The sequence below is a fragment of the Nipponia nippon genome, unplaced genomic scaffold, assembly GCF_047370975.1.
Source record: "Nipponia nippon isolate SJK-2023a ecotype South Korea unplaced genomic scaffold, ASM4737097v1 scaffold_1, whole genome shotgun sequence".
Taxonomy (NCBI): Eukaryota; Metazoa; Chordata; class Aves; order Pelecaniformes; family Threskiornithidae; genus Nipponia; species Nipponia nippon.
This window is the reverse complement of record NW_028262290.1, coordinates 113,345,624-113,356,997: the sequence shown is the minus strand read 5'-3', so window position 1 is coordinate 113,356,997 and position 11,374 is coordinate 113,345,624. Positions and strand designations below refer to the sequence as shown.

The 11,374-nt window shown below is 38.8% G+C and overlaps 1 protein-coding gene across 2 annotated transcripts; it reads right to left on the bottom strand.

Moving 5' to 3' along the window:
- Positions 1-483: 483 nt before the first annotated feature.
- On the bottom strand, positions 484-11,063 carry LOC104012137 (uncharacterized). 2 transcript variants are annotated; one of them, XM_087767461.1, is made up of 6 exons: positions 10,782-11,063; positions 9,717-9,880; positions 7,044-8,981; positions 5,924-6,049; positions 3,962-4,087; positions 487-2,742 (listed from the first exon to the last, which is right to left on the bottom strand). In XM_087767461.1, the coding sequence occupies exons 2-6, from the start codon at positions 9,862-9,864 to the stop codon at positions 2,705-2,707; spliced, it is 2,376 nt and encodes a 791-aa protein (XP_087623587.1). In that variant the 5' UTR covers positions 9,865-9,880; positions 10,782-11,063; the 3' UTR covers positions 487-2,704. The 2 variants fall into 2 exon arrangements, with proteins under 2 accessions (XP_009462766.1, XP_087623587.1); XM_009464491.2 differs by lacking the exon at positions 5,924-6,049 and having other exon boundaries at positions 484-2,742.
- Between the last annotated feature and the right edge of the window lie 311 nt (positions 11,064-11,374).

Below are 11,374 nucleotides of genomic sequence, written 5' to 3'. Positions count from 1 at the left end.
GACACAAATGTGCTTCTGTAACAGTAAATATCAAATATCACTGTGGTGAGTTACCTGGCTGAATAAAAAGAGCCTGGACTTTAATCCACAGGCTTTTAAAATGCAGTTTGTACTTCACAACCTTTCTGAACATTAAATACAGTTGTGAGCCAGTTGACTTAAGATGCAGTCCACAAATTATCCATGCTGCTGAGTGAAGAAAAAGCCAAGTAGAAGATTTAGTTTTAACGTCACAGGGCTAGTACTGTCTGAGTACACCACATGTAACATTATCCAAGAAGTATTTCAGGAGCACTAGAACATTCATGCATACTACTTTAAGCATTGGTGTGGATCCATAGATGGGTACACTATGAGATTTTAAGCAATTAGTTTAAAATAGCATTTGTTTTTAGACAAAGAGCTGTCTAAACACTCCTACTGCTACTCCCTCACATATTCTTGGGAGCTAGCATCACCAGGCCCTAAATTGCTTCTTACGTCTGGGTAGAAAGCACACTGACTAGTGCAAGACCTGTGAAAGGATGACTAGCATGATCTTGGGAGTACCTCTGAAATATTGGCCATGCCCAAAAATCTCCCCCCAAAAAAGAGCGCCATCTAACTGTGAGGTCATGAATATTCCTTTATCAGACAAGCAGCAAAAGACAAACAGTTAAGTCTGTCAGCAGAATTGGCTTAGTATTCAATCCCAAAACTACACTCAAGTTCAGGGAAAAAGTAGTCACTCCTTACCTAAGAGGTCTTCGTTATAGCTGAAGATTACTCTTAGGTCTTCACTTATAGTCTTCAAGTTGGAGAGATTCTACCACTCATTCTCCCCATCAGAATAAGGTCTACCCCCTTCTAAGAGCAGCACGTTCCTGTATTATTAGATATCCAAGAGCAGCAGTCCTGTGTTTTCCAGAGTATTAAAGAGCTCCATGCTTGAAGTAATTCCCTCCCTCATTTTATTCTTTGAGGTTCTGATGCAACAGAGTTTTTGTGCAGCACAAAAGCCAAATAAGAATTTGTATTCCTTCTTTTCTCACAGTGCTTAGGGTAGAGAGGAAATAAAAGCTTGGCATCACAGTGTTAAAGTGGATCCTTTCCCCTAACAGCTTGGGGTAAAGGCTGTAATTACAGTAGCTCTTTAACAAGTAAGCAAGCACTATTAAAAAATAATAGAAAGGTCAAGGATCAATTGGGTAGGGAAACCTCAATACTCCGCACTGAGGGAAAACAGCATAACCTCAGTTACAGATCAAACGTAATAGGTAAGCAGAAAACTTCAGTGCAGTCACAGGAAATGCTACCCTCATCCATGTAGGTTACTCTAGGGTGCAGACAGAGTAAGAACCTTGGGAGAAAAGGCAGAAGACAAGTCCTGCCTGTCCATTCCCCCCTGCCCTTTATTAAAGAAAAACTGATTTTTACAGTTGCCCCTACCTTTTTCCACTCACACTATCACTTTATTTGGGAATCATCCAAGAACCATAGAGTCATCTAGGTTGGAAAAGACCTTTAAGATCATCAAGTCCAACCGTTAACCTAGCACTGCCAAGTCCACCACTAAACCATGTCCTCAAGCACCACATCTACATGACTTTTAAATACCTCCAGGGATAGGGACTCAACTGCTTCCCTGGGCAGCCTGTGCCAGTGCCTGACTACCCTTTCAGTGAAGAAGTTTTTCCTAATACCCAACTTGGCACAACTTGAGGCTGTTTCCTCTTGTCCTATTGCTCGTTACTTGGGAGAAGAGATTGACCCCCACCTCGCAAATGGCAGTATCATGTTTATTCTCCTCACATGGTGATACTAGCTTTCAAAGACATGAAAAAGATCACACATTTTTAAGCTGTCTACCTCATCTAGATCAGCCTATTTCCATTATTCACAAGATAGCTCAGCAGAGACCTAGTTTTATCATCTTAGTTCTATAAAGAGACTTTTCTGCAGTGAGTTGCCAATGACAGTATCAACTGTAATAGAAGTCATCAGTAAGAAGTCAGGGAACAGGGCACGCAACTGTTGTAAAGACTTCTGTTTCACCTTCAAAGTCCATCTCTCCAGCTCAGGGTTTCCATAGAGGACTTGTAAGAGTCTCCACAGAAAAAGAAGGGGAGGAGAGGGAAGCATCACATCAACACAGTGCTTTAGTTTTAGTCCTCAATCATGCATTTAAAGAGAGTAAGATCAGAGGAACTGCCTTGAAATTTGAAGTCGGTACTTGACTTGATACAGCTTTCCTTTACACTTTGACAAAAACAAATCCAGCCAAAAATCCAGCTGATGGAAGAGAATCTTGTACCTATGTCCACATCATATAGAAAAACTGACTAGGAGATGACATTGACAGGCTTCACAATCCTGCAGAGCTTAAGAACAGGGCAGCAGTAAACGGTATGCTATAACAGTATTGATGCACATACATCCCTATCATAAGCTTTTTTGCTTCCATGTATAGATGGAATACAAGAAGTCTCAAAGTGCGATTCTATTAAATTTATTATTTAAATAGTGGATGTGCTAGTCATAAAAAGGTGACTTTAGTGTTAAATACTTAATTCCATTTTAATAGTGTCCTTAGTCTTTACAGTGCTACTTCTTACCCTTTAAAGAATGCACAGCAACTTACAAAATATACAAGAGAATAACAACTGAGTGTTGGATTTATGCAAGCCTCTGACGCTTTTTTCCCCTCTTGCCCCAATATTTGCAGTTATCTTCTCTTATAGAGGGACTTCCTTGTTCCACGCCCTAAAGAAAAAAGAAAAAAAGAGATTAAGGTATGCATTCTCCCTCCAAATAATATATGTCAATTTGCTTCTAAAGAAAGGCTAGACATCAGTGACTGCCTTTTCCTGTTGCAGGAGAGGACACTGATGATTGATATTAGAACTATGTATTCAACTTCCCAGTATGGATAAATTCTGCAGGAATGGTGTTAGACTTCAGAATATCCCAGTATAACAGATAGATAAGAGTTCCATATCAAACTCATAGCATATTTTCAGTGTGTTCTTGTAATTACATTGTTGAATGCATCCAAGAAACACCAACTATTACTGGGGCAAATACAAGTGGTATTTTGGGATAATGCAAGTTTCCTAGATGCTTTTACTAAAAAGGATCAGCAATTAGAGGTTTAACACTGACGTTCAAATAATCTTACTTCAGGATGACACCAAGTTTGACTAATAAGATGCTTCACTCTGAGTTTGTTTCAGACATTGCAAATACATGGAATTGTAATCCTCAGTTTAATATATGCAAAAGAGAGGGTCTTTAACTCATATTTCCTGACTGCATATTCAAGTTAGCTTTACTATGCCAGATTGTTCTTTTCCAGAAGGAACTCTGATCTTTTACAACTTCTTGTATGTACTGACCCTTTTCAATTTATAACCATTTCAGACTCTCCCACAAATGCACAAGAGCATATTTTTATTGAATGTACTTAATGTGATTTTTTTTTTCCCCTCCATTGTTCTTCCCGTCTTCCTCCAAAGTAGCAAGAAGTTCCTACTCCATAAAGTTGAAGTTCTTAAGAATTATCTATGTGTTTGTGTTGTATAAAATGACAATATTTTGCCTGAGACAGACCATAGCTTAAAGAAAAGGATATACTGCAAAGTGACACAGGACCCAACATTTAAAAAAAAAAAATCAGTAGAACAGCTTGAAGAGCAGCTAGACTAAAATAGTGGCATTTGGGATTTGGTTCCTGGCCCCCCCCTTAAATAAAGGGAAGGAACCTAACCTGGTCAATGCTACAACAGTATTCATAGCAAGGTGACTAAGTTCTCAAAGTTTAGCTTGCTTTTTTCCTCATCTTGTCTCCATATGTAGCATTTGCTATTATTTCACAAGCTATCCAATATGCTTGCAGTTCAAACCAAGAACCATTACTCCCTGAAAGAGTAATGAAAAAAATGCTTGTAACAGTCATTTTTGTAGCTTGTCACTGTATACCAACCTTTATGTACACTGCTTTTAGGCATCTCCCACACTTCTACTTCTTCTGCCTCACATCTTGTGTCTCTGCGTTTTGATGGTGGCTTGCCTAGTCTTTTCTTCTTTGGTTTAACCAAAGGTGGGCAACCTAAATAGCAAGATATAACTAGTGTTATTTCTCCAAAGCATAGTCTTAAAGCAAATTTAAGCTTGACTTTCCCCAACTGGTCTGTAGAGTTCCTCTTTCTCCCTTTGCTCTACGTGCCTGTTTTAGTGGCAGCAACAGTCTTATATGCCTACAATATTTAATCACTGTCTAACCATAATTCTGGACGCATTGTATTTTGGGTCATAACTTGGATAGGTGTTAGCGTGGCAAAAAAAAGAACCAGTGACAGTTGGATAATTCTGCTGTGGTTCACTTTTCAAGTGTTCAAGACTAGTTGATAGCTGTCCAAGTGACCCAACTCACCCATTGTCTTTAAAAAAACTCAGTTCTTCAGACCTGTTAAGTCATGCACCACAAGTACACAGTTCAAGAAGTCAAATTTAGCATATGATATTACTGCTAAATCAACATATCTTGTTTAGCCAAACCCCCTTACTTGTAGGGCACTTAAGATTAATTTGAAGAAACCAGTCCTAAGATAAGCAACATTTTAAAAGGGACGTGATTTTACTTTTGAGGCATCCATTGGCATGAACAGCATTCAGAAGAAACAGATTCCTGCTTCCTAATACTGAATGCGATAGCTTCTTTAAACTACATAGGCTGGAAAAGGAGGAAGAGAAAGCAAGGAGTAACACATAGGCCAAACATCCTCAGTATGCTTAGAAGAGATAGAAGAGACATGCTGAAAGTTAAAGGTAACAAAATTATTCTAGAACTATACTGTTTTTATGAATTGTTGTAAGAAGCTGAGAAAGGTGCTGCTAAAGTAAAGGTTTTCAACTTTATAGAGCAGGCTAGCATAAAAAACCCAACGACATTTTGAAGAAGTCTGTAGATAGAAAGGATAGAAAGCCTCCAATGCAGGAGGCAAATCCCAAACCCTGACATGCTCAAGCAGGAGAGCAATGCAGAGAGAGAACTCTGAGGAATACGCTCTCAAGAACAGGCTACTGGGCTGTTGGTACAAGAAACCTGATGTATATTATCACTGAAATGAAGGAAGTCAGTCTGTTCTGAACATAACTTCACACTCTGTTATTTGACAGACTGATCCTGTGATGCTTGAAAGCATGTGACCCAGGAGAGTAGTAATACTCAGACTACAGCCAATTCTACAGTTGTTCCAACAGCACTTACACTAAGAAACACCCTTGAAGAGCATCTAGAAACAGATCTGAACTCCAAGTAGACCTTAATTGTGAAGAAAAAACATTCTGCTTCAGGAGGAAAGCAAGAGATATGGAAACTATCTAACCTTTTACTTTGTTAGAATAACTTTGATTTGTTCATCTTTTCCTTAACCACATCAAGATGTTTTGCACTCTGACATCCTTTAGCAGTAGGGCAACTGTTGGTCTATGCTAGTTTCTATGAACATTGGCCTATGTAGCTATCACACGTGACTTCCTATATGTTCTGCTCATCAAGATTAGGAAGTACCACTGCGTGTGCACTCAAGACAAGCATTATCTGGGTAAAGAATTAATACTAAAGTTTATGGCAGTAGCCAGTTTGCACAAATAAGGGCTTTGCTTGGCCACATCAAAGCATTTGATGCTTTGATTTCCCATGATACCTTTTTAAAAAAAAAAAAGTAGCTATAAAGCATCCTTATTCACATGTTTGTGCTTGCAAAGGATATAAATATACCCTGAGATGTACTGACTGACAGGCATTTCATCAATATCAGAGCAATGAGAATTAGTTTTATTATCTTCAAATCTTATCCAAATATCATAAGCTTGCTGGTTTGTATCATATCCTTTTGAATGTTCCTTAAGAACAGAAACACATTGAGGAAATAAGTTGTACCTTGTTCTTTGCTCTTGGCTAGGGATGAGAGACTACCATGTATTTGGCTGGTAAATTTGGGTTTAGCACCACTTCTAATCCAATACTCTTCAGGTGATATCCTCATGTTCTCCCTTAACAGCCTTCCTAATAAAAAAAGTTGATTTACAGTCAGTATTTAGCTTTGCTAATGTTAATATACTGTTTGATCCACAAGTCAGAATGCAAAGCTAGCTACTGAATCTAATTGTAAGAGTCTGTTAAAATAAAAACAGTTTTCTGGAGACCACACGACAAAAATTACAAGCTGCTTTAAATCTCTAGATTTTTGTACAAAGAAAATAAAGTTTAAGAACACTAAGCCTGTTATTAGAAGTAGATCACCCTGTTTTAATGCCTTTCACAATAAAAGACTGTGCTAAACAGCAGCCACTAACTGAAATACCCATATAACCAGTTATAAACCCTGACTGATAACTCTGCTTATTCTTAGATTAATCCAATTTCTACCAATACCTACCTTTGATTAAATAAAATGTTCTTTTGCAGATCAAATTTAATACAGTTTCACACTGATTTTATGCAAATATAGCAAAACTTATTGCTAACAGTAAGAGCAGCAGCTACAATAAAAAAAGTTAACATTTTGACTCCTCTTCCGCAGAGGAGAGAAGTTACACAGGGTATGGCCACCAGATTATAGTGAACTTAATCCTGTTTAACCCATGTAACATGGATCTGTGATGGGAGAGTCAGAATGTTTGTATAAATTTAAATGCCAAGTTTCAAAGATATTATTAAACAAGGGTAAATGTGTAGTTCAAATGACCTTAAGCTTTTCAAATGAATAAATTGCCACTAATGTCAGAAAGGTAAGTGTAAAATCTAACCCAAAGGAGAGTTTCTGCAAAATTCTCCACTGGTTGTGAAGATGCAGAATCCTCATGCAATAGGTAAAAAATTGCAGCAAACTCCCTCTGCTTCAAAAAAAAAAATTCTGCAGTACTTCAGGCTGTAAGCCAAACCTGAAGCTACTACATCCTCCAAGCTTCCCACTGGTTCAAACTACAATTTGCAACTGCAATTACATGTACTTTGTGTGTTCTATTAAGCAGCACTTTGTCCTCAGCAATTAGCTTACCTCCCAAGATTTTCCGTAGCATTCGCTGGTGTTCAAGTCCTTCTCTTCTTGCCATAGGCCTCTTTCTTCCATAATACCCATAGTCACTGTATACAGCTTCATCTTGTTCTTTCTCCTTTGGCTTGTAAACTACACCAATGTTTTCACCAAGCCCACTCCTAGTTTTTATTTTCTCTTGAGCAGGCCAGCTGATTAATTGAGCCGGTATAGCATTTTTAGGTGGTTTCCAAAGCACCCTCTGGCCAACTTGGTAGAAACTTCCTTTACTAGGCGTCAAGATTCCATACGGAGTGGCTTCTTGAAAGAAATACTCAATTTCATCCATGTCGTCATCATCCTCATCCTCCTCCTCATCTTCATCTTCCTCTTCTCCCCTCACAGAATATTCTTCAGAGTCCTCAACTTCTGACAAACTCTTAGCTGCTTTTTTCTTGAGAGAATTGATTTTTTTCTGACTGGAAGATCTAGGAAGGGCTCCCAGCTTTCTACCTTTACTGGAAGCCTCTTTAATGTTCATAGGTGAAGAGTTTTTGACATCTTGGTCATTCAAGCTGTTCATCTGCTCCCTTCCTACCACTTCGTCTTCATTAAGAGACCCACCACTTTTAATTTTCTCTTTCTCTAAGCCCTCTGTACTTTTCTGGAAAGTATACGTGCTTTTCCGAAGCACATAGTCAGGGACAAAATAAGACACTGGGGCATTATCAATTGATGAGCCTTCCTCTCTAGAGGACATGTCATCAGAAGAAAGACTGAGTACACTTTGACGTTTCCTTTGTGGCAAACAAACATCATAGTTGTAGTTTGTGTCCATACTGTCCAAACAAGCCAGCCAACTGTTAGAGGGAACACACTTCTCAAGTGATTCGTCACACCAAATACTTTTATCTGTTTGGCTTTCATTGGTTGCGCTGTGGCTTAGATTCAGCTTTTTCTGCTGAAAACTCAAGTCACTTGTTACCTCCATACTAGATGGAAGTAGTCCTGCTTGTTGAATAAAGCTAGGCTCTTCTTGAGAAGTTTTTGAGCCAGTAGATTTTTTAGAGCTAGATTTCTTAGCTACTACCACATCCTGTCTTACCACTGGTTGATCTATGCTAACAGATCTTGTCAACTCTGCAATTTGCACTGCCATGGTTTCACCTGGAGGGGATTTTGCCCATTGACTTGTGTTTGCCTGCTTTTCTGCATCTGCCTTCACTTCATTATTTTGGACGTCTTCTTCTTGCACAGTTTCAACACCCTGTTTTGAGGGGAGAACAGCTTTTCTCTCATCTAGGTAAGCTCCTGGCACCATTTTCTCCCCTTCATGAGGGCCATATATCATTCCTTCACATGAGCTAACAGAAAATAAGTCACGCTGCACTATATTTTCTGGGACTGTTTTACCACTTGCCACATCATACAAAGGGATAGTTTCTTTAAAGGACTTCCACAGTTGAATAGCTGGAGAGCCATTTCCATATTCTATCCTCACTTCTTCCTTCTCAAAGGCATAGCTTCCAGTAGGAAGATTTCTATACTGTGTAGAGCTGGAAGGGCTCTTGTTATGAAACTCTCTGTCTACCACAATGGAAGATCCAGATGAATCTTGTTTCTCTGAAGTACTTTCAGTCTCTGTACCTATACCAGAAGAAACACAGGCCATATTTCCTGCATTACAACCTTTCGTTTCTGTACGGGTATCTTGATGCTTTTTTTGCTTGTTTTCAGGCTGTCTAGGATCAGTCTGTGTTTCTTTTGTCTCCATTTTCTTCCCAGGGGTACTATAGTGTCTAAATCTTGTTGCATGATAAAACATAGGGGAAGGTGGGGGAGCATTAAAATAAGGCCTTCTGTTAATTCTTGCATGCACTGGATGCTGTGGAACAAAAAATCCAGGGTACTCATGGAGCGCAACAGAATAAAATGGAAAATATGGATTTCCACTTCGGAAGCCTAGACATTGGGGATAAAAAAAAAAGTAAAGACAAATATATCTTCTTTGTGAAATAAGTCATTCTGATTAATAATTGCTTGCATACTCAGGGACAGCTACAAGGCCAGGCACGTACGTAAGTAAAACACTCCACCTGTCAATGCTTGGAAGCAAACCTGGTGCAGAAACCCAGAGAGAGTTCCTCGTTATGGAACAACTTATCTGGACAGCTACACTTTAACCAGAGGTTGATTTTGCTCCTTGGAACATACACCAATTAGCTTACTGTACTTTTTTGCTATTTTACGGACTACGCTACAGCATTGTCTTTGAAAAGGACAGCTCCAGGTAGAGGTTAATATAGGCATGCAGTTTACAAGATGTATTTAATAATATTGTTCCTGTGTGGATTTTTAAGTTTATATTTATCCATAACTATAATGCATGCATGTATGTATGGTACTCGTATATACACACATATTAATTGTTCGGTACATTCTAGAGCTCTGTATCTGTAGGATAGCCATTACTTAATATTTTGCCTAGCGTCCATTCTCCAGAAACAGATGCTTTCAAGCACACAAGCTACACATTTAACTAACACTTCATAAATCAGATCTTTGACAACTAAAACATTACATTAATTCTACCTTAAACTGCCAAGAAGCTTGTTAACACAGATACACATTTGTTTCCTCCACTCTAGCAGCAATGTATTAAGCAAATCTACCACAGACAGCTCTCATTTACCTTACCTGGAGCAGGTACACAGTACGGACTGTATGCATGACTGAGGTACCATGGATTTGGAAAAGGCTGTTGTACTGTTGGCTGCGCATAAAAAAAGGGTCTTGTGTGGTTTGTGGAATATGATCCACTTTCTGAAGTTGAGGCAGTATTCATTTTTCTTTTTTTAACACTGAAAGAGATACAGGATCCAGATAAACCACTTTAAAAACTGTATGACTTAATGATTTTTAGGCTCTGTCAGAATTCAGCAGACATTCCTCTCCCAGCCCAATGAAACCAGATCTTTCCAGAAGAAAACTACTATCTTCCAAACAGAAAGTAGAAAACTGACATTACTATCAAGGTCAAAGATTTTCATTCTCCTTTGCTAAACAAGCTTTTATATGCATCTCCCAATATTAGTACTTCAAGCCAATCTTATAACACATTTTAAAGCCACAGGACAATCACAGGACTTTAACGCAGTCTTATATGCGCACATCCATATAAGTAGTATTCCAGCCAATTAAAAACTAGCCTTCAGTCAACAAGCCTTGAGCAAGAGGCCTCAAAAAAAAAAAAAGCAATAGAAGGCTCCATACAGTCAGAAGTTTGGTGCTTCATAAAGAAAACAATTCTTAATGCCAACACATAGGTTGCACTTGAGATGACAATAAAGAGCTGTATTAATTCAAGATTTTTACTTCATAATATACTGAAGAACAATGACAGCTAACATAATAAACCAAATATTTCAGTGACACCATACTTCCTATGCTTAAACTAAGTGATAGGCAACAAAAAGCAAAATCCCCATACATAAGTTCACATTTAAAGCCATACAAAATTCACAAGACAGAACTTCCTCTCACACTTATGTCTTTCCTCATTTAACTAATATGCTAAGTTCAGGTCATTCTAACCCATGTAAGTGATACAGCCCTGTTGCACATAGCTTATAAGCAAGAATAAAAGAAATCAGAGAACACAGATCTAGTGACTATGCAGGAGAAAAAAAAGAGACAACAGCTCAACTCTTTAGAAAACTTAAGCACTTCAAAGTTACAGAAAAAAAAAATTGAACTGAAGACCTGTTAACAAACTAGCACACAGTTCAGTCTAGAATTTCAGAAAGCTTTCAGGAACGCTGGAGCCCTCTTCCGTTCCCATCTAGAACAGCCTGTCCAGCTCTTGTAAGCACAAAAAAGCCTGCAGACTCCCCTCTCTTAGGCCAAAGCACCCAGGACTATTTTGACCTTTAAGAGAGAATAACGCAGGGAAGAAGAAGAAAAGAAAAAAAAGCAGCCCTACAAAAACTAAGCTATTCCTGCCCCCTTAAAGCCCCTCAAAACTAAGGTCCATGCTGCTGCTGCTTACAGCCCAGCAAGAAACTAACAAAGTCTGCAGCTCACCCTTTTTATGGCAAGCAGCTGCTCCTTGTCCACTCCCCCTTCCACCTGAGGCTCATTTAACAGTGACGAGGGGGCCTTTTTCTATCAAAGCCTGGGAGGGAGAATCAAAAGACAATGATAGGAATAGTGGTAAAAGCCTTCACCTTCCATGCAGAAAGCTGGTAGTCTCACCTTGCAGACATTTAAGCTGCATCCCTAAGTGAATCCAGTGTATCCCTTTTGCAATATTGGAGCTTACATTGAGAAAATCATGGGCGTCAAAGGGAAGTATT